Source organism: Epinephelus fuscoguttatus, linkage group LG11, assembly GCF_011397635.1.
Source record: "Epinephelus fuscoguttatus linkage group LG11, E.fuscoguttatus.final_Chr_v1".
Taxonomy (NCBI): Eukaryota; Metazoa; Chordata; class Actinopteri; order Perciformes; family Serranidae; genus Epinephelus; species Epinephelus fuscoguttatus.
The window spans coordinates 23,795,075-23,822,444 of NC_064762.1; the positions used below are offsets into that span (position 1 = coordinate 23,795,075).

General features: G+C 41.1%; 1 protein-coding gene across 1 annotated transcript in view; it reads right to left on the bottom strand.

Annotated features, from left to right (window-relative positions):
- ptprk (protein tyrosine phosphatase receptor type K) overlaps positions 1–27,370 on the bottom strand; it is a 160,313-nt gene that overhangs the window by 132,446 nt on the left and 497 nt on the right. Inside the window, exon 2 of the mRNA XM_049589242.1 lies at positions 21,055–21,078. Within this exon, the coding sequence (XP_049445199.1) occupies positions 21,055–21,078 (24 nt within the window). The remainder of the gene's footprint in view (positions 1–21,054; positions 21,079–27,370) is intronic.

Below are 27,370 nucleotides of genomic sequence, written 5' to 3' on the forward strand. Positions count from 1 at the left end.
ACAGAGATCACAACAAGCTACTCATTTTGTTGCTTCTCCCTTTTTGGCTTCAAACGCCTGTTTTGTTAAGTGATTCTGGAGAGAGGCGAACATTCTCGTGGTTTTAAAATCCCTGCATAAATCACTTTCTGTACCGCTGACCATGTCTCTGTGGATCTGTTGTGACATGCCATCTACACATTTCATAATATTCGCTCTCTCTGCCCTCCCGCTGCCTCCCGGGATGAATAAAGGAAGAGCGGGATGAGGGTGAGAGGGGTTACAGATAGAGGTGACGAGGACACGGAAGAATAAAGTGGTGATTGAAGTCATTCCATCTTCACACCTACAGATTGGAAATCGCCGAGCAATTTCCTGGTTTCACAATGTTTACCACACAAAAAAGTGTGTGTGAGCGTGTGTTTGTGTGTGTGTGCGTCTCTCAGTTAATCTCTTCCTCACTCACTAATTGACTGAGTGACTAACAAGGAAGTAACTGGCTGACTGACAAACAGTCTTATTTTTCTCGGTCTGAAATTTCACACACACACACACACACACACACACACACACACACACACACGCACAGTATATACACACAGCAGGATGACTGAATGGACCCTGTGTCAATCCCAGCATGCCTCTCTGCTTCGAGGCAGGAGATTCTGTCATCACCACAGTTACTGTCAGGACGCATCACTGGTAGCCGTGGCAACTAATTAAGACCTGCCTGTCAGGCCTGTGGTCAGTGTGCGCATGTGGAAACATATATGAACGGACAAACACATTCGTATAATTAACTACCTGTCATAAACACACGCATACACGCACGCACGCACACACACACACGCACACACGCACGCACACACGCACACACACACACACACACACACACACACACACACACACACACATTTCCTAGCTAAAGCTGCTCTATCTGCCAGTATTCATCAGTGTTCCAGAGTGTTACTCACCGTGACTCACCAGTCATTAGTCCCACCCACACCCACTTCACACATAAACTTAGATCCTTGTAGAGATGTATTCATGTGTGGAATTTGTTGGTTTGATTTAATTTTCCTTATCGAGTCCAGGAAGTTGTACAAAGAATGCAGGGAATGAGGAATGATAGTTAATCACACTGCTTGGTGGTGTGGAGCAGTTGTTTAAGAAGAATTCAGATCTGCTACTTAAAGGAATAGTTCGGATCTGTTGAAGTGGGATTGTATGAGAAACTTATCCTTAGTCATTGTGTTAGCTACAGTAGATGGTGGTCAACATGACCCCAGTTTGGAGAAGCAGGTAAGAGTGCCAAAATGGAAGCTAACCAATGTACTGCTGTGGACAGGGGCAGCAGCAAACTGTTTTGTAGCTACCTAGAAAAATCATTATCAGGTTAAGTGTACGCTTTGTTGAGAAGATTCACTGCTTTACCTTGCCGTCATACAGCCCTTTTCATCATAGAAGCTGTTAACAGCTTTAGTTCCCCATCTATGCCCTCATCAAAGCCACTAGACTACATTGAGGAAAACAGTAATTTAAAATCATTGAACACATGAATTGCTGTATACAGACAGAATAACACAAACATACTAACTGATTGAGACAGCGCTCATAGAGCTCGCACTATAGGGCTGCTATGAATTCCCTTCATTATGCCGCCTTTGCATTTTTACACATAACCAAACAACTACTGCATCATGCTGCTCCAGTGTATGATTTGAAATAACATGCCAGCACTGCAGAATCAGAAGAAACAAAACAAACAACAATTATAAACAATTACAATGGCATAACATGGCAATAACAATAATTTACTGTCTCTGTTACATGGTGGCTGATCTCGGCCTCTGCTTTGAGGGTAAAGAGCTACTGGACCTCACTGTTTTCCCTGTTTGCGGACATTTTGGACCCCTGTTCTTCTTCTTTGAATTAGCTGCTAACTGCTCTCAGCTACTTTTTAAATCTCTCACAGTGGGTCACACACACAACATGTCATCAAAACGCCACACCCTTGCAACCCACGTTCTCATTCTCACCCTCGGCACTGTAAGTACCTCTGTTGACAACTGTGTGCCCCCCATTCCATGATCGTACCTTTCATACAGCACTGCAAGGAGAAATAACACGTGATATTCCGGCCTTGAACAGGCAATGTAAAAGGTGGAGTCTGGCTTTGAAGAGAACTATACAACTTCAGTTCCCTGTCGGAAGTCGCTGTCTGACGTATGACGTACAAATATTCTAAATACAGCACAGACTTAAACTAATAATGATTTTTTTTGGTTGCCAAAATATGTTTTGTAGCCTCCCACATTCACAGCAGCACATTGCTTAGCTTAAGTGGTGGTAGTACCTCAAACAACTAAACTTTAAAAGATCCAAACTATCCCTTTAAATAGAAGTGGCAATACTTCAATGTAAAAACGTTAAAGTTAAAAGTCCTGCATCGAAAATGTTACTTATGCAAGTTAAGAAGTATTATGCTATTAAGTATTATATGCTTTGAGTGTCCAAAGTAAAGTATCCATGTACGCTGCTATGTTGTAATATTATTGGATTACTACTGACGCATTCATGTTTGAGCAGTATTTTGGTGTAGTGGGTCAATGAGGATCATTTTAACTACTTTATATACTTTAATCAATTAATTGACAAAAAATAATCAGCAACTACTTTGATAATTTATTAATTGTGCAAGTCATTTTAAACAAAAAAACAAAACATTTGCTGGCTTTGCTGTATTCTTTATACCCAAATCTTACTGTAAACTGAGTCCTTGAGCATTTGCAGATGTCACCTTGGTCTTTGAAAAATTGTAATGGAATTTTTTTTCAATAGTTTGTGATGTTTCATAATCTAAACAATAAATCAATTCATTTTAAAAATAGCTTCTTGCTGTCTGTCACTATAGCTCTGTGTCAAAACAAGCACTAATATACATCATCCAGTTAACTAAACCACATTAAAATCATGTTTCAGCCAGTTGCTCTCACATACTACTAGTGAGTGTCCACATCCGTCCTCACCACATTAAGCAGTGATGCAGGTTCACTGACTGAACATTCTGTGAATGTGTGTGTGTGTGTGTGTGTGTGTACGGTCAGTAATGAGGTGTGACTAGTGTGTGTCAGTGAAAGTTGAGTGATCGGCGTAATGAGCAACAGAACATGGAGGAAAAGAGAGCAGACAGGAGGAGAAGAAAGACAGGCGATGCACACAGGAGGAGGATGTATTAATATCTTTTTTAGAACGATTGATTACACATCTAAAGGCAGTCTGTGTCTCTGACAGTCCTGTTTGATGCTGCTGGATGTTTGATGGGACAGACCAAAGTATGACTGCTTTTAAGGGAAAGTCATTTTGCCAACTTAAGGAAAAATTACACCAGTGTTGTCAGTCTGAAATAAGGTCCTTTAACTTTATTTTTTTACCTGATTTCTGTCCATTTCTGGTATGAATCAAATGATTAAAATGATTCTGAATAAGGTTGAGGCCTGTCATCAAAATTAGGGCTGCACGATACATCAATCAGGATATTGGTGTACAGGAACTGGTCTTATTTGTATTACAGCTCATAGAACTATGATGCCTGATTAATCCTTGTGATATGTCACAATCAATAACACTGGTTGTTGTGTGATCTGATCTTTTCCACGGACTCCAAACACTACTAAACTGAAACACATATTTCTATGTCATGGTCATATATGAATAAGTTTTTGGCCCCATAAAAATGTTATTTTGAAAGTTCTGTTTTGGCTTGTGACGGTACCATGGCTCGTTGTTTACATGATTGAATGCTTTTGATCAGATACCACCACAGATGTTTCCTAGCTACTGATTTACATGTTAATTAAGTCTTTTCTAGCTAAGACATTCCTTACAAGGTCCGGTGTGTAGGATTTAGAAGGATATATATATTGGCAGAAAAGGAATTTAAGTTTCATAAACGTTTTTTCGTTATCTTAAAATGAGCCGTTCATTTCTACATACGGAGCGGGTCTTTTTCCACATCTGTCATGTTGTTCTACACTAGCCCAGAACAGACAGCTCACGAAAGGGCTACTAGCACTTTTGGGTCGTCCAAGGTAGTTCTCCTACGCTTGGACCATGGGAGAAGTTTCAGTTGGTCCTGCAACCTTAGCCATTAGATGCTACTGAATCCTATACACAAAAGCTTTAACTTTTAAGTGGAACCAGGTTTAGTAAAGGGCTGGTATGAAACTAGCTGGTAGTTAAAAAAGAATGTAAGATGACCTTTAGAAAAAACTATAGATTTACTAATAGCTGGTGAAACCTAGGGTTGGGTACTGACTGAATTACATCAGTGCTACCAAGTACATATTTCAGTTAAATCAGATTGTGCCAAATGTTGGTAACTGAGAGTACATCTAGGTAAGAACGACAAGTTTATACAAGAGGTGGAAGTGATTCTTGGTTTGGAAGTCAGCCACAGAACACTGAGGTTGGCATCAGAGCTCTGCAGAGCCGGCAGGTTCAACTTAAGACAGGAAGCAGAAACGCCTCGAATTTGGGAAGCCAGCCACAGAGCTCAACGGCTGCTCCGTCGGCCTCCCAGCTAGCCATAACTATAGCTGCAGCTCCAATCTGCCACGGTAGTTTCGGCGTCTGGTCTATTTTCTGCTCTACATTACTGAAGTAATGGCCTAGTATCACTACTGGATACACAGACCAACACACAAGCAGACAGACGGACAGAGAGAGGCGATTAGCTCTGTGTGTGATCAGAAAAGAGCATTTTAGTCTACTATGTCACCCCTGCAGCTTGTTCATGTTAAGTACCCAACCCTAGGTGAAACCAAATCTAGATCTACATGTAAGGTACTTAAGGCTTGTACGACTTCATCGAAGTGTATAATGCATTGTCACTGTCGTTTATGTCACCCCTAAAAGAAAAAAAGTGGGTCACGTGAAAATGCAGTGGGCCACTGGCTGACGTAAAGTAATTCAACCCTCCACTACATCCCCCTGGTTCGATCAAAACAGCTCCAGCCAAAAGCTGAAGAATGTGAAACAGGAACAGGCCCCCTGAAAGACAAACAGACTGATTTGAGAGCAGAAACCTATCAGTCTCTGCACAGGATTCCAGCCAGTTAGCAATGTAAACACACACACACACACATGCATGAGAACAAGGAACAAAGTCTATCTCTCAAGTCTCTGCCCCCGTCTGTGTGAATGCAGGTTAACAACTTGTGTTTGTCCCCATTCTGCTGGTCAGAGAGTAACCTAACGACAACATCAAATGAGAGAGCACGGCGATGCTTTGTGGTCCTTTCTGCACACGGTATCAGCAAGGGTGCTTAAGCATTAAACCCAAAACAGGACGCAGACGTCTGACTTACAGAACAAGACGAGACAAAGAAAATCCAAGCTCTGCATCCTATCACACCAGCATAACTTTCACTGCCTCCCTCCCTCTGTCTCACTCCTCTGTTGTTATCAGCAGATATGGAGGAGGTAAGGAATGAAAGCGCGCAGCTGCAAGTGTTTGTTGTGTCAGTCTGCTCCGGTCGGCTCTGTTCTCGCGCAGTTCCTTATCACACTTCAAACAGCTCTCGCTCCCACAGACTTTTCTCTGCCCACTTCTATTCTGTATCATTTACTCCCAATTCATTCTCCTCCATTTTGTGAAGGATTATAGTCCATGTCTGGTCAGGTTAGGGCCTGTAGTGTACATCTAAATAGCTTCTTATCATGGTTGAAAGCCATTTTCTTTAACCTGCTCTTCTTTCTTACATTCTGCTTTGTTATATTCTGCGTAGAAAAATACTTCTGTGGTACACTGAGAGAAAAAGTTAAGCTATAGGACACTCACAGAACTCCTAATTGTAGAATAAATCCAAATTTGTATATTAATATACCCGATAGATGCCAAGTATTTGTTGCTTCATCTCTCCAAAAAAAAAAAAAAGATAAAATGGTCCGAAAACGCAACTTTGTGAAGCTAACAGCCATGAAAACAGACTGGTAGCAATACTACCCTGGTTGTTAGCGTTGAGGTTCAGCAGAGACCTCATCACTGGATTCAATTTCCATTTACAGGGGCTCATGAATTTAAGGTGATCTGATTCAGTACATGGCAACTCAAAATGCTGCCACTGGTCACGGTTCAAATCTTGAAATAAATCAATTTCGCTTCTGTTACGCTCATATTGTGCACATTATTCAAAATGGACAACAACGCTGCTTTAAAACAATTTCACAAGGTTATTTTTCCCCCAAATCATCTTTGAACACACATATAAAAAGGTCTTTGTGACAACGGAGAAAGCTCTCTAAATTAGCTGACTGAAAACGCCAACAAAGAAAAATGGCACCGCAGTCCCAAGACACATTAACATTAAGTTTGTTAAACCATGCTTCATTATACTCTAATATCACACTAAATTGATATCACAGCAGCCAAGAAAAATGATTTACAATTCACTTACAAAGTCAGGACAGAGTGGGCTTGTCATAACAGCCATGGAGTGAAAAAAACCCACTGTCTTCCATCAAGCCCACTCTTTGTTCACAGTGTCATTTAGAAGAAGTTTGGCTTTTCTTCCTAATTTGTTCTCACAAGTAGGTGGAGGTTTTGCACTCTTCTAGGATGCGTTGGTTGCGAGCAACAGGCTGCGGATTTTTCTCTGGTTCTAAGAAAAACCAGGCGATATTATAAATGTGACTCATGTTGTGAGGAATCCCAAAAGACAGAGCTGCATGTTGCTTTTCTCTGGTACAAAGTCATCATACAAACATTAAATACAGACCAAGCTATTTGTTGTACAAACACCTTCATGTACAGTTTTCCCTTTTTCCCTAAAGTAGCTTTGAGGTTGTAAAAATCACATTACCTCTTATTATTTCTTAGAGTACTCTGTACTTACAGCATACTTATAAATATAAATAAAGAATAAAACTTACTTGACAAAGTGCCTCACAAAATACATGCAATCAATAAAAACAAAGGCAATATAACAAATAAAACAAGGCAACAAAAAGAAAGTACAATATAGAGCAAATACAGGCTACTGAGGCCCCAAACAGAAACATACCAGGGAACAAGCACTAGACAATTTAGGGTGGGACAAAGGCCATTTTGAAGAGATGGGTCTTGAGTTGTTATCTAAAAATTTCTAAAGAGACCGCAGACCATAAACCTAATGAAAGAGAGTTCAATAGTGTTGGAGCCAGGACTTTAAAAGCATGATCACCTTTGTGTTGAGTCTGGAGCGGGGGCCAGCCAGTAGGTCCTGTTCTGAAGACCTAAGGGACCTACTGACAATAAACGGATGGAGGAGATGGCTGATGTATTCAGGTGCCTGACTGTGGAGGGCTCTATACAAATGAACAAGTATCTTTCAGTGCATCCTGAACCTGATGGGAAGCCAGTGTAAAGAACTTATAATGGGAGTGATGTGGGTTGACATGTTCGACGATTCAGCGAACATTTGTTTCCACAGAATTACAGTGGTCCAGTCAGGAGGACACAAAAGCATCATGTCATCTCTAGCTCAGGTCTAGACACCACAGACTTGAGCTTTGCAATATTTTTAGCTGAATAAAACAAGTACAGGTCAATGAATACTTATGTTCTGTATCAGTTTGTTCCAAGTCTTCAATAAAGCTTTATGATGGTTTAACTGAGTGAAGTGTGCATTATTTTATACACATTTCCCTCAAATTAAGCCTGACACATTTGGTATCTTTGAAAACATTAGGACTTCTGTGAGAATATACAATAAAGCCTGCATCTGTCTGCTCATTTGGGGGTAGTTAAACCAAACACATTTAGCTACTGTCTCTATCAGCTAATCATATCTTTGCTGTCAATATTTCTAAATCTGTTCTCCTCTCTGTTGCTGTCAGCACGAACTATCACGGCCTCCTCCTCCACAGTCACCTCAAGTTCATCTTTTCAACGCCTAGGTCTGAGCTCATCAGAAGCCGCTCCTCTTCGCATCGTCCAGATCTCAGCCTTCTCCTCATCCATGATCACCACCAGTGTATAGACTCTGTCAGGGGGTATCCTATACTACTCTTTGCTTCTCTACTTCCTTTAAAAATATATGATATATGACATCTTGATGGGGTCTAATCGCCAAAGACTTTCTAATTTTCAGCCATTTTGTTCATGTGTCAGTAAATAATTGTTCACTTATTAAAGTCTCTCCTGATTGAGATAATGTTGAGTAGATTTGAACAATGCTTAGCTACACAGCGAAAGTTTGTTACGACTCAACACACTGAGATTTAAGGAGTTAAGATACATAATGCATCATTTTGCCTGCTAAAACAAAAGTACAGTCAGTGCTTGAATTCATTAAATTTGCAATCTTGAGACAATTAAATGTTCCATGTTTTTATGTTCACATAAAGTAAGAGAAACTCTTTCACTGCTGTGTTTATGTGTGTACGAGTGTGTGTTTGTGTTCCTACAATTAAGAACACAACAAAACAGGCAACAAAAGCTCTCAAAATCTGAAACTCTTCACTAATTTACATAATAGTCACAACTTTGTAAAAAAAAAAAAAAAAAAATACAAAAACAAATCAACACTAAGCTCGGACTGTTTGAACTTCAAAACATGCTCGGTTTAACTTAAATGAAATCTGGCGCCTTTGAAGAGAAAGAATACACCAAAGAGCAAAGAGAAATGTCCACTTTCTCATTTTATCAAGGCAGAGCTGAAACCAGAACATATCTCCAACAACTTTAAATGATCACATAAGAGATCATAAATTATGGGAATACACTGGTGAAATACCAGGTGTTTTGTTTTAAGAGTGGCGCTACCATCTCTGACAGTACAGGTTCGTGTGTAATCCAGGAAGAATCTAGTAAATCTTAAGATATCTAAAGAATGCTAACAGTGCTTCATTATGGCTGGCTCGGCTTGTGGTATGTAAACTCTGATAACATTGTCTAAAGGGCAAAAAAGAATGAGAAAGTCGTATTAAGAAAATTGACTTTAGCATTCAAACATCAGTGTTTCCCACACATGGTCTTTCCTTGGGTGGGGCGCCCAGGTATTTTAACGGCCGTCAAGGTGTATCTGGCAACCTATTTTTGCATTTTTTCCTTCATCATTTTATCATCATCTCAGAGTACGTCGGCATCTGCTATCAATTGGACAATCTTCCCTCACTCCTCCCCTCCTGTATCTGTTGAATCTGCTTGTGGAAGACTCAAGTGCCTGAAAGCCCAGGTGTCGGCCTTGTGACGCACGAATAATCAATCATAAATGATATAAAGGAGGCAGTATATTTCATATAGATTCTCCCTGTTGTTCTACCGGGGTTAATGTGCCCGATTTTACCCCAAACATGATGTGATTTCAAAATCTGCCCTCTGTATGTCTTAGAAATAGCCCACCACTGCTGTCTGTGACTACATAGCCTATTTATTCCACATACAGAGACAAGCAGGCATGTTTGGTGTGTCAGGTTAGTAAACAGTAGAAAGCAGCATGGAGGCCAGTGACAATGTTACGGTAGTTACATTTGTAATATCTTTTTCATTTTCATTCTCTCTCTGAAATTCAGTGCCATCTAATTTGGCACAGAAGTGCTGCTTGGACAGAGACAGACGGTATTTTGTGGCGGCCCATCATTGCATAGCACCAGCAAAGGGGCTAAAATTAGCGCATCCACACGGTTAATGCACTTCCATCACCGCCAATCAGATCCAATCGAGCTGCAGCAGATAAATACCCGTGACTACTGCAGCATCATTTGTCCCAGGAGTGAATGCAAATTGTAACCTTTCCCATTAAATAAAAAAGCCAGATGTTAGTGGGTGTTAGTGGGGGTTTTTGTGCAGTGGGAAAGGGGCCAAAGAGAGAGAGATGACAGAGATTAGCTCTACGTGTTATCAGAAAAGAGCATAGTGATGTCATGTCTGTAAAATTAATAGAAATATTCACCAACTCAAAATACTGTGTTAAAGGTCACCCTTATTTGTTGTTTGTCACAGGTAGAAGTCCATTTTTGTGCCAGCAGTTAAGTGTTTTTCAGACCTGTGGGAGACATTGAACATGTGTAAATGTCTCCCACAGCCACTTGTAGTTGTGTCATACAAGTACTGGAGAATCCATTTGGATCCATATGAGAGAAAAAAGGGGCAACAGGGAAAGTACTTAGACTGTATCCTATTATTAGCAACTGAAGATGGATCCTCTAACAGCAGATTATTTTGCTATAAGCCTACATGAAATAAAATCCCCACCATGTCCGTGGCGTGTTTTATTGAGTCCACACTGATGAGCTTTGACATAACCAGCTCACCACCACTACCACCACCACCAGTAATGATGAAATAATGATGTTTAGGTCATACACACAGCGAGAAGTGAATTCACTAAAAACCTGCAATCGCTCGTCTCCTTCTCCTCTTTCACTCCCTCTCCCACTTCTGCTGCCTCGATTAAAGTCACCCCCCATCCCTCCCTCCCTCCCTCCTTCAATCTCTCTTGCTCTCTTTGGACCACTAACCTTGATTCACTGTTCTACTCGACTCTGCCTCGGGCTGGGACATGCATTCACACATACACACACACACACACGCACACACACACTAAACACATGCAGAGACATGTACAGACAGGCAGATTTACAAGCAAACACACAGAGGCATAAGCTGAACGGGAGATATACACATGTACTTGACCATGGTAAAGTAGAAGTGGTTAGTTTGGGGCCAGTTGGAGGGGAAAGTGTGGCTAACCGAAACCACATGTGGCTGACTTTCTCTCGCTCCATCCAGTGGTGTGTGTGTGTGTGTGTGTGTGTGTGTGTGCGTGGAGGGGGAGGTGTGATAGCGGCGGCAGAAGGAGAGGCAGAGCAAGGCTCATGGCTTGACTTTAACCTTTATTTACCAAGGGAGCAGTTGTGTTGAGCAGACATGCTGTTTGTAGCCGCGCTGCTGTACACTCACAAGGTTACACGCCTGGGAGCTGCCCCACTGTAACTACAGGTTTGTACTGGTGGCCACTGCAGCAGTGCCACCAGATCAGTCAGAGGGCTCAAGGGCAAAGTTACAAAAAGTACAAAGTGGCACTTACTGAAGCCATGACATACATCAGAACCACTGTTTATGTGCGAGACAGGCCGCCGACCACAAGTTTTTCAACATGCGTCAAATCAAAATGTTTGCAACCAAATGATGACAAAAAAAATCTGTTTCCTCCATCTTAGTTTCAGTGCAGCCAATCGCACAACTCAAGGGATGTCACTGTATATATTTTTGCTTCTACTGTCAGTAATTAAATGTGGGTTATAAAAGGTAACTCTAAAGTACAGCTAATGATAATTCCAGGGCTGCTGCTTGATTAAACCGACCCTGAATCAAATCAACAATTAACCAAACAGTCACGCTTGCTTTCATCCAAATAAGTTACTCAGTATTTCCTAAATAGGGGTGTGATGTCATGATTCTAACGTTCTTTGAAAAACAACTTCATTACTGTTTTTATTGGCTGACCATGTAACTCTGATCTGCTAGTCTTACAGAGCTGGACACCAAGACAGGAAACACATTCTTGAATCTTTCAGCTTTGCATGGGCTTCAACTGGAGTATTTTCAGAGAGCGAGTGAATATTGGAGAATGTACTTGTGAATATTGTTGCTTATTTGTTTGCAGTGTAGACATCTGACAGCATAAACGTGAAAACACAGACGTAAAAACTCCCATATTGCAGGATCAGCTACAGCAGTGGCCATTACAGGTGGATTGTGGATGACCAAGGGAAAATTTGGAGAGAACCAAAGTTGAATGAATAAGATTTTTGTACGAAAAATACACAAACAAGTTTGCTAATGCTATTACGCTGACGATTATTTCACAAATATTCAACATGGATCCTTTTCTATTAGTTGCTTCCCCAATTACTGTTAACGCTGATAAAAATTGTTTGGTGATAGGGCATGAACTTTTTTCAGCTTCTGAAAGGAGGCATGAAAGGATAACTTTGAGAACCACTGTGCTATAGTGACATAAATCTTGAAGAAAAACCATCATATTTGCCAACATGGGTCTTAACATATTTTTGGCCCTTCTTAATACAGGTTGTAACAACTTTTCACTACCCATCTTTGTTCTGACATTTATTTTGACATGTTTCCACTTAACAAAACGAGCACCATGCTCTATGATCTATGCAGGATTATACAGTAGTTCTGTTGAACTTGCAAATTTATCTGCAACAGGCTTGCAAATCCCTTTTGAGAAACAGGCCCCTGAGTAAAATGACTGTAGCACAGCACTAGATTATAACTACACTATTTTTTGCATGTGGATGTACTTTCAGGGGGAAATCCACCAGCTAGAGATCATACAGAAATTTAAAGGTAACAATGAGTTGCTCTTCTTACAAGCACAATATATCCAAAGATTGGTTTATATGTCGGCAACCACTCTATAATAAAGAGACTAGAGGTTTCAAAAGGAGCCACTTTGAGGAGGCACTTATCTCTTTGAGATTTATCTCTCTGTCATTTGTGTACATAAGTCTGAATAAGATAAATTCCTTGAACTGAAAAGTATTGTACAGATTGTCATCTAAGTTTTTCACCTTAAGGATCCCCGCTGAGAGCTCAACAAACACAGACTGCAGTAGTTCTGTTTCAAACGTGTACTTAACTCCATATAGCTCACTTGGTAGTCAGGGACTAACCCTACGAGACAGAGCGACGCTGTGTGTTAAGGTAGTATTGTGCGCATGTGTTTGTATGTGTGTCTGTGTGTGTGAAGATGAGCGCAAGAGACAGTTTGTGTCATGGGGAGGTAGAGCTGTATCTGCTAACCGTTACTCCGACAAGACAGCTCGCTTGGCTCAAACACACACAGGACGAACACACACATGAGATGCACATGCAGACACTTTATTTACCTTTGGCCCGATATAGACATAGTGACAGTTAACCTAGCCACTTAATACAGAGAGACAGTTTCTTCTACAAAGACTTATATTCAGAGAGGGGGGGGGCTAGTGTGAGTCAAAGTAAATCTGGCTGTACTGAAAACAGAGCAGAGACAAAACAAAACACTAACAAAAGCATTTCAGAAAGTGAATGGGAAAGATAGCAAAACAGAGAAGTAGTAAGAGAGAGACCTTGACGTGATACAGGAGGGGGTGAGGTGGAGACAAAAGGGTGAGAATGTTTTGTGCCAGCATGACAATGCAGAGAAGAATCTGTTCTTTCGTTTTTCAGCGATCAGATAAAACAACCAGAAACATCATTGTTTCCTTTGGCAGCTAGCGTCACTGACATCAGCTGGCATCAAGTTGAGGTAAATGTCACATACTTATCTCTTGTTATCTTTTGATAACAGATTACATATTTAAGTAATTTTTCAAGGTTCTGGCTTCTCCTCTTTAAGGATTTGCTGCTTTGCTTTAGATCATCTAATGGCCACTTGAGGCCAGCTCCAAAAGCAAGTCAACCCCATGGACCCCCCAGGTTAAAATGCCCAACTTTCTAGCCGTTAAAAAATGTTTACAGCTTGGTAAAAAAAAAAAAAAACAGTTCTGGTTTCTGTAATTTCCCCCTTCATGACAATCATATGGAAGGTTGAATTTTTATATAACTCATCTGTTTAAATTTGTCCAAATATGGTCACTTGTGGCTCCAAAAAAAACAAGATGGTGACAGCCAAAATGCCAAAGCAGGAGTCCACAAACTAATGGGCTACTTCCATTATTTTTATCAGTCTACGGGCAAAACAAGCAATCTGGGGATGTCACCTTGGGCTATAGGAAAAATGTGATGGATAATTTTTACTTTTTTCTGACAGTTTATCGACCAAATAAACAATTAATCAAGTAAATCATTTGGAAGATTTGTCGAACATGAACATAATCATTATTTGGAGCCCTACATTTGTTCATTTGTGTATTTCTTTTCTCATGCTGGCTCACTACTGAAAAGTATGTCCTGTTTAATTATAATACAGAGGGTTTAGGACATGGACAAAATCAGTTGCTCGCACACTACAGGGTTCAAATGTCCACTTATTAATAACACTAAGATGGTGAATTTCAAGGACAACTGCTCTAACTGCTTAGCCTCAGGTGTTAGAAATGACATAAGAAAAGCAAGCATTCCAAAACCATATCTGTATAAGCATACACATGTATATGTGAATGTACATTATATATTACATCACATACATTATATATTAATGCTCGGTTTTCTTGTGTCATTTTCATCACTTGGGTCACGTGATTACATCATGTGACTAGACTAAAGTTACCTGTGTATATCCACGCCATACACAGGTAACTTTAGTCTGATGAAAAGCAGTTGTGCTCAAAACTTCAGCACTCTGGTGTAACAAATAAGTGGAGATTGAAGCCACATAGGGTGTGAGGGATTGATTTCATTTTATGATTTGTTGATTGAATATCGGGTTTGATGTCAGTGGTTTTTGTAGCTATTGTCAGTTCAAGGACATCTATTGAAAACTGCTGTAAAAGTAAATTTAGGTCAGTAAGAGATTCATAATGTCTGTAATTCAATACATGAGGTTCACTGTCCAGACATACAAGTAACAGTGATTCTGAATCAAACTCACTTTTAACTTATTCTTAAAGTACTGAATTGTACTAATGTTCCTGTTGTTCTCATGTTACTCCCATGTTGCCACATATAAAGCTCCCTTAACAATTACCATTTCCACCTTAAGCAGAATCCACGCACTTAATCCCTGTAATACAACACCATTCAGTCTGGATTTGGGAACACATAATCCCACCCTTGATTCTGCTGTGGGTCTTTGGAGGGGGAAACACTGAAACTGGAGAAATGGGGAGGAGAGGAGGTGGGAAAGAAGCCGTGGCACTGGAGGTGGGGAGTGGGAGGAAGAGGAGGAGGACAAGGGGGGGAGAATAAGGAGAACATGAGAAGGGGGAGGGCTTGATAAACGTTGTGTTGCTTTGTTTAGGCTAGTGGGCCATAAATTCCAAGAAACAGGAGGGAGGAGGATGGGAGAGGGGAATGAGGCAAAATAACCGTTAGGAGAAGCTTAGGAGGGGAGAAAAGGAGGGAGTCATACTTGGATATGTTTAGTGAGAAGGGAGGAGAGAAGAGTTTGTTTGACTGAACTGACTGATTTCGCTCAACTCCACCAGACACGGTGGAGTCTTAACAGTATCAACACTGCTGGGGAGTGTGTGTGTGTTTGTTTGTGTGTGTGTGTGAGTGTGTCTATGTGTGTGCATGTTGCAATAGTGACTATCAACATAAAAAATGTCATACTTTCACAATAGGAATCTCACGGTTACCTCCCAATGCATACCTCAAGTCCTATTTTGGTGTTTTCCTTGGTTCACATGTTGCTCTACAACTGTGCATCCGTTAGGAATCTCTCACTACACTGCCCTCCTATCACTTCCAGTGGAGAGGACACACTGTTTGCACCATTCAAAAAACATTTACCCAGAAATGCTCACTTTAAAACAGAAGTGCCTTGAGGAAATACGGTCTCAGTAGGTGTCCTGAACCTACGATGTATAGAAACCATGGACAAACTTTTGTTTGGTTCCTTGAATGCATGGAAGTAAATCTGTACCGCTGAATGTTTGGAGGTATGGAGCTGCCTTGTTCTCTCTGTCAGTTGAAGCTGTTGGTGGTGCTGCATATTTTACTTTTGATGTAAGCCACTAACATACTGTGATGTCTACACTTGACCTCATTGAGAAGTATGCAGTTCAGTTGCAAAGGCCAATTCAAGACTACCGATACTGTTCAGTAACTCCTCTTCCTAACATATACCCTTTTCCCACCAAAATAAGCAAGTGTACGCAAGCTTTTTAAATAAGGGAAAACCTGTTAAAAATACGTGCTAGGGTGCTTTCATATTGCCAGTAGACCAGAGCCATGTATATGTATGCTTTCTACATTTTTTCTGGTATGTCACGTTAGATGTCACAGACGGACCGGGCACCATAAAAAACAGGTAAGCAGCAGTAGAAAGCAGCATCGTGGCCAGTGACAATGTTACCGTAGTTACTTTTTAAACATTTTTTACAATTGTGAATGATGATTCGAGCTCTTCTTGGACAGAGACCAACGGTACTTTGTGGTACCCGGTCACTCCAGCAAAGGGTCTAAAATTTGTGCGTTCACCCTGGTGTTCTATTTCCATCACTGCCAATCCAAGCAAATCAAACCTGGAGCCAATAAATACCCGTGAGTACTGCAAAGTCCTTTGACCCAGGAGTGAATGCCGATTATAACCCTTCCCACTGAATATAAAAGTCAGATGTTAGTGGTGTTTTTGTCAAGTGGGAAAGGGGCTATACAGTGAGCAAGCAAACTCTGGCCGATGGGCCACGAAAAAGTGTCGATACACTCCAAGTAAAAACATTCAGGGAGCTTATCAAGCCCAAGGTGAGTCTGAGCAACAGCTTGCCTTTGTGCTGAAAACAGGTCAGAGGTGTGCAAAGCTTTGTCAAAATCAAGCCAGGGCGTGTGGCTTGTCAAACAAGGGAAAAGTCACTTAGCCTGTTCACTGACGGCATACGACACACAAGTTGTAAGGGTTTCATTATTGATTACAATATATTGAATTCCTGTGCCTACTGGCCTTGCAGAGATGCCTTCTAAGGGCAACTCTCATGGAAGAGATCAGGTACAAAATCTACTGCCGTCATTCTGGGCAAAATTGCATTTAAGAGTTAGCGGAAGACAACATGACTCTTCAAATTGTTTGTTTAGTGCGACCAACAGTCCAAAACCCAAAGATATTCAGCTTTCAACGACATTAAAAAAAACACTCCTGACATTTGGGGAACAGGGACCAGCAAATGTTTGACATTTTGGTTTGATAAATAACTTAAAAGGTTACCCGATAATCAAATTTCCTATCGATCAGTTGGTTAATTAAATGTTTCATTACTTTTATTTTATTTATTTGTGACTCCTTGGACTCAGCTCTCTGGAACATGATTACAGGAAGACACTGAGTTATAATCGCAGAAATCAAATGTTAATGAGCCTCATATTTTAACTCACTATTTACTCTAAATTTTCTCATTTTGTATTCATGGAAATTAGGCTTGTTTTGGTGATGACAACTAAGACATCATTAATCTGCATACTGTATTTAGAGTGCTTTTCCTTAAGAATCTAATGTGTCTATTTGTATCATGTGAGGCTGAACTGTTGATAAATGACTTCATCACAGTGTTTCTAAAATCAAGGCTGCGGAGGACCAACCAGGAAACTGACGGACAGATGTTCACCATTTAAATGTCTGTCTGCAGACTCCCACACACAGCCTGTCTGTTGGAGTGATTGACTGTAGGTGCGTATACGCAAATGCTGTCAGGCTGACCATGTGTCTGCAGTCATCTAGTCATCTGCAGACAGGAGGGACAGACACACACTCACACTACACACACGGGCTAGCTGGCAGGCAGACAGACCACACGACAGATTAGGATGACAGACAGACAGATTAAGAAAAAAAACTGTGGAACATCACTTAGAGGAAAAAGATAGGTCTGGAATATCTGCTAGAAGATTTAAATCTCCGCTTACACGGACAGACAAAGGACCAGCATCGCGGTGATGTGAAGATACATGGTCGGGGATGGAGATGATAATCTTAATGGACTGGTCATCTGTCTGTGAGCCCCTGATTCGCACACACACACTAATAGAGGAGGGCTTATATATCTCGAAAGCTTTCCATTGCTCTTGAACTGAAATCAGCTTAAAGAGCAAGGGGGAGTTATTGGAAAGGAGTGTAAGGGCAGTAAAAATAGTGTCCTCTTAGATATCAGGATGTTCATACTGCGGCTGTATGGCTGAAAGAGACCGAGGCAGAATGTCCTCTGGGATTTTATCATGAGACTACACACAGAGATCAGGAATGAGACTTGCTATGGTATACTGCACAGAGATTGCTTATGGCTACTTTTGTGCGTGTGTGTGTGTATGTGTGATGCAGCCTCATGACAGATGTCATCTTAACTGGACTAATGGAAACCACTTCAGCCACTGCCTATAGCTACACACACACACACACACACACAGACACACACACACAAACCCTTTGGCCATGTCTATAAACCCAGCCCACCTGAAGGCTAACATGAAGAGGCTCAGTCCTTCATACACGTACTGTACATACACACACTCCTCACACACACACAGCTTTGTTGTCACATTAACTCAACATGCAGACAAAAGCACCGCCTCAAGTTAAGTAAAAACAAAGCGTGTCTTTTTATGGACACTTAGACTCCGGTCTTGAGCAAATTCTGACGCTGCCCGTCACTTTAAAGACACTGTCTTATCTTAATTTGTCTCGAGTGTCTCTTCAGGAGCTTTGAGCGTGACAGAAATAGCCCTGGCAAGGACACTAAAAAGGCACCTGCCCTTAAAAAGTCACACATCAGATGATCATCCCATTTAAATGCTCCTTTTAAAGATTATTTCTGGGAATTTTGTGTCTTCATAGGTAGTTGATAGTAACAGATATTAAGACAAAGTAAAGAAAAATAAGCATGAGAGGACAGATTTGAGACAGGAAAGCTGGGTTATACTTTAGCCAACTGAGTCACCAGAATTCCCCCAACACTCTTTGTGGTTTGGCACAACACCAGTGTCATCAAACATTTGCTAAAAAGGAGAGACAATGGCAGGGTTTGGTTACAGTAAAAACGGATTTACGGTAAGGTTTCTGCCCCACGGCCCACGCTGGGTTCAGCTTTAGGATGAGCTCTCCCTCTTCGCAATAGTATGTTAATGTAGATATTTGATTGCTTCAAGTCGAGCAGTCGTTTGTTTTGTTTTTGGCTTATTTTGGGGACATTTTGGTCACTTAGATTTTGCTACAGAGTAAGCGTTCTTGACTTGCACACTACTCTTTGGTACAGACAGCTGCGGACATGATGTCACATCAGGTAGAAGGAGAAACTTTCCACCATAAGGCCCCGAAATTACATTATCTTCTCTCCTCTGTTTGGAAGTGGTGAATTTAGAGCTCACATATACTCAATACGACACAGTCTCTGGCTTTCGTTTCTACCTAGTGTCAGCAAAAAATGTTGTTGCACATTTCTGATCCGTCGTTAGCGCCATTAGCTTGTTCACAAAATTACATGAGCTTCTCGAAAAGTTGATTCTGTTACAACTTTTAGGCACAGGCCAATACATTTTTTTCTTCATCTTCTGATGCCCCCACTGCTTCAGTAGACACACTACCCACATTCAAATGAATGAAAGGACTGGGGTTTTTGCTGCAACGCCTCATTTGGTGTGGATACAGCCTTTGAAGTTAAGAGGAAAGTCAGCTAAGACTGAAACAACAAAAAAGTTTTGACCACATAATGTATATCATAATAAAGCAGATTGAGACAGCTTGGATGTTTCCAAATATTTCCTTACTGAACGAAGCTCAGTGGGATTTAAATTGTGGAGGGAAATTGAAAACTTGACTTGATATGCAGAAAGTTAACAAACTATCAAAGCAGATGAGATAGGATCTCCATCCTTCTCTGGAGTGGTGAATTATTCACAATAAAGAAAGAAAATTAAGTTTATGTTTGATTTTCTTACCAATAAAACAGAAATGAATGGAGATATGAAGTTGATCTATAGCCAATTAACCAAGTTTCCTGCAAATTACTGTAAGATAGACTAATTCGGAACCTATCCTTCAAAACGCTACACCTTTATTAATTCTACCTCATCTTTAAACTATTAAGTAAGAGCTCACAGAGCGATAAGAGTAGTTACAAACACCTCCTGTCTCAGGGACTGAGTCGAGTGTAATCTGCTGAGATTAGTGAGAGCAGATGTAGAACCTGCCAAAACCATTTTCAAGAACCTGTCCTGCGTAATATGAACTGACAGTATTTCTGCCTCGCTGGGCTTTCATTAGGTCTCTATTATTTTTGCGTTAAATAATTTGTGTTTTGGAGCATGGCACTCCAAATCTCATGTTTGACTCCCACACACAAAACTGTAAGAAAATAAATCAAACCTTCTTTTTTTCAGTTTTAAAGGATTAACTAGAATATGACCTTCGCTGTGGATTTGTATTGCCTTTGATTTTTTGTAAATGAAGACATAAACATCGCATTTGCTTTGATTTTGTCACAGCAAAGCCTTGTGGGACACCAAACTCCACAGACACACAGCGATCTTTCTGTATGTCTCCGCAGTGTGTCTGCGGTGTATTTTACTAACCTGTCACTTTCACAACAAAAAGCAACTCCCTCATTAACAACCGTCCGCTGTGAGTGTTTGTGTGTGAAAGAGAGGAAAAGAGAGGGGGGAGGGAAGATAGAGGATACGTGTGAGACAGAGGGAGGGGATGGGTGGTTGCTTAAGTGGACAGTTAGAATAAAAAGAGGAGGTGTGGTCGGCCATTGCAGGAACAAAGTTACTTGGAGCTCCTTTATTAAAGATCAGGCTCGGCTAAATAAACAGCACCTGGAAACTTCAAACCTCCTGACAGCTGTCTAACTACACAGCGACAGACAAGCACAGTAGGGGAGACACGCAGACAAATGGCATGTAGATTAACTGACAAACAGGTTGGCAGAGTCACAAACACAGACAACAGCAAAACCAGTACGGGAGCACATCAAATGTTGCATCAATTAAAATCAAGTTTGTCACTGTATAAATAATTTCCAAAGAGCAAATAGCTGTAGACAAAGTTCTATGAAGCAGTCAAACTAGAGAATCAAATAGTTCATAGAGTCAAAATATCACTGCACTCTACACTTTAATACTGACTTAATAAGGTGTAAGTAATATTCCAAAAGACGCTGTGCTGGTGTGTAAAGATTGCTGATCTGTGCAACTATAAATGAGCATTAACTCCAAATGAGATGGTTAGTAAAGACAGATGGAGGATGGGATGACTGTGGATGAGAAAACTAACAATTCAACCACGACTACGGATGCCTACACACTGGAACATTGAGCAATAGTTAAGGTGAAGGCTGTGGGCTAACGATGACAACACTACGAGCTATGACAAAGACAGTGATGATGACTATGACAGATGAAGCCCAGCTCTTGGCTGGCCACTGGTAACTCACCCTTCTCAGCGCGCCCCATGTGAGCTGCATCCAACAGAAGCAAAGCAGAGAATAATAACAGAGAGTTAGATTGGATGGCATGCACAAGTGTATAGGCAAGAAAAGGCAAGTGTATTTATATGGCACATTTCAGCAAGAGGCAATTCAAAGTGCTCTACATAAAACACCAAAAGCATCAAGAGAAGGTGCAAAAGGAACACATTATAAAATGACATTTATGTACAAGTAACTCTTGAACCACAAAGTATTATAGCCTAGCATTCTTTTCTTCAATGCTTCTAATAATTTAAGGCCATTTGACTGTCCCTGTGGTCTCTAACAGAAGAGTTATTGACATGTCTGTACACGCAAACCTGCACAGCCAGACTTCCATCGAAGGCATGCAAGTTCAGAGGTGAGCGACCAGGCACTACGACAACGTTTAGAGCCTTTGCACTCGACGCGAAAGACACGATGGCCTCATTTTTTGGTGCACGAACACTGAGTGGGGGACACCAAGGTGAACATAAACCAAGCTTTAACGACGGAGTAACATTTCCCACCTATTCATTATCCAAATATTTTATACAGAACGTCTATGTCGCGGATTAACGGCGTAACATTCCTGCCTTGACTGGTCAGCTTGTGTTTTCTCCAACAAGTCTCCCAAGCTGATATAGACTGTTGACAGTGAAGACAACATTAAGAAAGTTGACCCTAAGACACAAAATCTATACTGTCGATATCTATGGCTGGACTCCAATAATCCCATGCATAGATTCGCCTTTACTGTACACATTCTGCTCAGCAGCAGCTACCAAATGATTCAACCACTTCAGATATCATACAGAATAAAAGCAAACCCATAATAATGAAAACATAACTTCCTGTTTGACATAAAGTAGTGAGAATAATCTGCTGACTTGCACATGTTCCCTAACACAAACTTCAGCCTTTAGCCAACAGCTGCCCAACCTCAACCTTTACCCTCTGCTTCACCTCATAGTTACCCTAAAAATAATCATTTTCCCAAGACTGTCATCACCTGCCGCCACTTCTCTCAATCTGTCCCTCCCTCAGACACACACAACCAGCCACGTCTCCATTATATATATCATTATCACCACACACTAGACTACACAACTGGTACTGAGGCTGCTCACATCTGTGTGAGTGTGTGTGTGAGGAAAAGAGAGCAAGTGTGTGTATGCACTGTAATGTAATTAATCAGCTGAGAGTGTTGATTACTTAATCTGTCATTAGCCAGCCATGTGTGTAAGTGCGTATATGAGTGTGTACGTGAGGCGGCAGGGTGTTTCTAGGCCCCCTTGTACTGACAGCTGTGACCAGAGCCAAACAGGGCAGAGCAGAGATTGATGATACTGGACTAATACCATCATTCATCAGGGATGTGATATTTCAGGGATTGGGATTTGTTCTGGATGTGCTGCCTCCCTTCATTTCCAATGGGATTTCGGCACTTTCTTGGTTTCCTGCTTCCTGCCCGCTGGTGATTTACACCCATCATGTACCTGTATCTAAAGGCTGACCATAACATTTGGTGCATTTCTGCCTGTTTTTGTGTAAATTTTCAATGTGTTCATAAAGTGTCTTGTTCTTAAAGTCTCTGCCGTGTATCAGCCTGAAGGTGAAGAAGCTGTGATATCAAAGACGAGAAGACGCCATACAGGGTGATGGAAACAGCTTTTTCGAATACACCTTGATGTTGCAGCACCTGCTTGTTCCACTTAAGACAAAGCATCCATGTCATGCTGCTATTCACTGTTAAATGCCTCTTCTACATCAGAAAGCCCAAAAAATACAGAATTAAAACACACATGACCACAATGTTCACCCCTCTCTGTCACCGTAGCAGCTGCTAAACGGTACAGGCTACACGTGCATCAAGAGTCATTTGAACATTAAAAATAAATGCTATTAGAGGGGCAACAATTTGTTGAGTAACCAAGTAGTCGGTTAGCAGTAATTTAATTTGCAACTATTTTAACATTTAATTTCAGGTCTTTTTTAAGCAACAACTCCAAACAATCTCTGGTTTCAGCTACTTCATTGTGATGACTTGCTATTTTTTTCTGTTTAATATCACTTTTAAATAAATCATTTTGGGTTTTGGGCTGTTTGTTGGACAAAACAACAATGTCAAGATGTCACCTTGGGGTTTGGGAACTTGTGATTGACTTTTTTCACCATTTTTTCAGGGGTTTGTAGAATATGGATGCAACTTATGATTATTTCCATTATCGAGTAACGTGCTGATTATATTCTAAAGTAATCATTTAATGTATGAAATGGCAAAAAATGGGAGAAAAAAAAATGTCTATCACAATTTCTCTGTGCCCAACATGACATCTGAAAATTACTTCTTTTGTTGGACATGTAAAACAGAGAAAAACAGCAATCATTGCATCAGCGGAGAAAATAAATGTTTGGCATTTTAGAGCTTAAGAAAATAGAAAATCACCAGCAGGTAAACAATGATGACAACAACTGTTAGCAGCAGCTCTAAATTCTATCAGCAACAGTGGGCACTGAGAGAGAGATAGAGGGTGGAAATGAGCACGGATTCATTTTAGATTTTGCTAGAATCACTAAAATTTGCCTGAAACTTGAAACATTTTAAGGGCGCCCTCGTGTACAGTTTCAGGACAACATGGTGTACAGTATGAAAACCTGAATCACAACCTGTGTCAGTCATGTCATGTTCTCACTCTCCCTCATTCTTAACTCTCTGACAACAGCGAGAGGCCAAAAGGTTGCGCTGTCGCTGTGTGTGTCTAATCCATTTTTCAACACAAACCCTCAGATTCATTCACACACACACATGCACACAACCTAATGAGGGATTAGCTAATGAATTCTCTCAACAGATTAATTACATTTTACACACACGCTTGTGTGCACGCAGACTTCATCCCCAAACGACTGAAGATACGAGCCAGTGCGTTCAAAGAGAGTTTTTTTTTCTTTAAAAAAATTTATCACTAAATTGAAATCCGCAGAAACAGATTGGCTCCGGGCAAAGTGGCGTTTGATTTGAAGAGAAGACATTAAGATGGATCTGAAGGACGGCAGACTGAAGCATCACTTTTGACGAGAAAATAAATAAAACAGCCTTTGATTTGGTGCCATTTTACATGGCACGAGTAGAATGAGGAGGCAGTTTCACATGAATCTAAATGAGAGGCAAACATTTCACATGCTCATCTTTGTACCACTGTACTCCGCAGGGCTTAAAAGCATCGGCCTCCCTCTTTCTCTTTAAATGACAGCAACACACACGAGTTGACGCACACATTTGCTCAACACACACACACACACACACACAGGACATGACAGAGACACACAGACACTCGCGCACACACACACTCCCTCCTGCAGTTTTCACAGTCTCTTGAGTGGAGGAGATGCCCACGGCCAAAAACCAATGGTTGCATTTCTTGTTTTTTTTCCCCCTCCTCCTCCTCTCCTCTTCACTATCACTCCCTTTCTGGGGGAAAACACACAATTTTATTTCATCTTCCAAATGGAGCTGAAAAGTAATTATAATTAAACCAACTTGGTTCTAATGTTCAAAATACTAAAATAATTTACAATTATAATTAAACCAGCTCAGATGTGGCGCTCAGTAGCAGCGGCAGTCTTCTAATTCGTCTGGAGACACTAATGGAAAACAATTATTTCACTTCATTAAGATTAAAGACGCCTGGAATCTGTGTCACAGCTCGATCAGAGAGGAGACAGATTTAGAAAGTTGTCAAATTAACATAAACTCAGTTACACTCGTTCACATTTATTACAGTGACTTTGAAAGTGATAGGCCACAACAAAACAGCACGATAAGGAGAGAAAAGGGAGAGAGTGATTTATATAAACGCCATAATTTATAGTTTGACTTTCTAAATGGGGAAACGAGAAGATAAAGAGGGAAATGGGACCGATTTAGAGAAAAATCATCTTAACACAAACTCAAAGTGACTTTGGTAAAACGTGTCGGACAGTCTTTAAATCCTTGCCGCTGTCTTTTCCCGTCCTTGTCTGCGGTTTCAGAGTGAAATGGCTGCTGATGCTGCACCCCGATGCACATCTCTCCTGTGATTCTCTCTGATTCCCCTCATTATTGACTTCTGGTCTGCCTATTAACCCTATCAGCCTCATCTGTTTAACATTTCACTGGAGTGGTCAAACAAAAGTGCTGTCAGCGATGGAAACGACTGTGCTGATCTGTAAAATCAACCGTGCCCTGCGCTCTCTTTGCAGCAAATGCAAGTCCTTGTTTTGATGGTGTGGTAAATGACAACTTGTCCTCTTAGGATTCAGAAAAGGGCACGGCAATTACGCATTTATCCCCAGGAACTGGCTCCTTTCGTTGCCTCTTAACAATCATTTTCCTTGTATCTGATTTGCTAAAATTACTGTTAATGTGGCTCCCTTTTATCTATCAATATGTACTTTTTTTTACTCTGCAACACAACCAACTGTTAGTTCTCCTTTTCAACCCCCTTTTCCACACTAATGATAGCCCACCTCCCGCTCTGTGCAAAGCAGCATCTACTCACTAGTATTTACTTGCAAATTAACAGCACTCAAATTCCCAAAGAGGCCTCAAAGAAATTCCACACATTTGTTACCCAGAGAGCCAAATGGCCACAAGGGAGGGGAAGAGGGGGGTCGTTGTGGGGTATAGGACTGGGGAGAGAGAGGGCAATAAAACATTCACAGATGAAGTGGTAATTAATGTGTAATTTCTATGCAAATCATTAACAAGCCAAAGCGAATATTGAGGCAGAAAACGAGCTTTTTAGACTATTTCTGGTGATTTCCAGCACTTTAATGAAGCGTGAAGTGTCCTCTATTGCAGCCTTATATGGTCTTAGTATGATTTTGGAGGTCAGCTTTCTAACAGCTGTGTGACACTCTCTCTTTCTGTGTGTGTGTGTTGGAGTAAAGAGAACTGCTGAATGCGGAAATAAAACGCACAGCAGCCACGCATACAGACAGACACAGGTACAGAGAGTTTGCCTGCGCGGACACCGAGAGCTACAGAGGCTGCACGGACTTACATAGATACATGACAGCTCCCGTCTCCAGTTCGTATAGGGGGACTTCGTCCCGGACGGAGCGCATTAAGCAGCACTGTTGCAGCTCTTTGCCTTCTCGGTGTGCAGACGTGTTTGTGCAGAATAGACGGGCGAAAGCGGAGCAGATAGGCACACTTTGCGATCCAGGAGAGAGGCTTTCCATGTATCCTCAGAAATATAAAGTGGAGTTTAATCTCACGGTCGTTTCGTTTACTTAACAGTGCTCATGCACACGATTACAACTATTTTGAGTCTCCAATAAAATCACATCTAACATCATAAAACCTCCACAGTTTGAAATAAGATGACACCAGGGAACCCACAGGAAAAAAGTAACTGATCCTCCTCATCTTTTTCCTCCCCTTAAGTTAAATCACACGGTGCACGAACAAAATCAATTTCATCAAACAGGGCATCGGCGTAAAGAGGCTATATTCCCAACCATTAGGTTTTATGGCATGCAGCGCGAATAAAGTTGGAGCAGGAGAGGATCATTCGCTTTGCAAGGAGCGAGAAAAGCTCACGGGGCTTGCGAACCGAACGTTGCATTGCACAAAAAACAGTCCTCTTTAATAAACACTGCAGAGATGACACCTTATAACAACATGCATCAGTGCGAGGATGCACTAAAGTAGAATAGGAGTCAATCACAGGATGGAAACACCATAAAGTCAAAGATAATGCAATAATTACGCATAATATAAGTGATCACTGTAGGACAAGGTGCAGATTTAGTTGTAAGTGTGTGGTCTATGTGTGCATGCAACTTTTTCTCCATGCAAGCGCTGCTCGCGAGGCTGCACGGCTGCAAGGTGGACGATGTTCCCGCACACTGTACGAGCTCCACTCTGCCTCTGATACATGCTGTTAATCGGTAACCCCGTGCAAAAGCTGCAAATGTTGCCCACTGTAGCTTGAAGTGGATTTTTGGTCTTTAAATCAGACTATATTTTTGACACAGACAGTCCGGGGAGCCCAAACAGACACAACGCAACTTTAAAATAGAGTTCACAATCCAACTATTAGTCAGTATTACTCACTGCTGCAATAAGTCCGACCTACTTGGCAAACATACAGACAACACGCAGGGTTTTAAATGCGACTTAAATGTAATGTAAGAAACATTTTAACATTTCAGCAGTGACCAAAAAGCATCTCCACTCCACTAAACCTGCGTGTCTCACATCAGAAGCTGCTGGAAAACAACCACAAAGCGACAAAACAGGCACGACGGAACA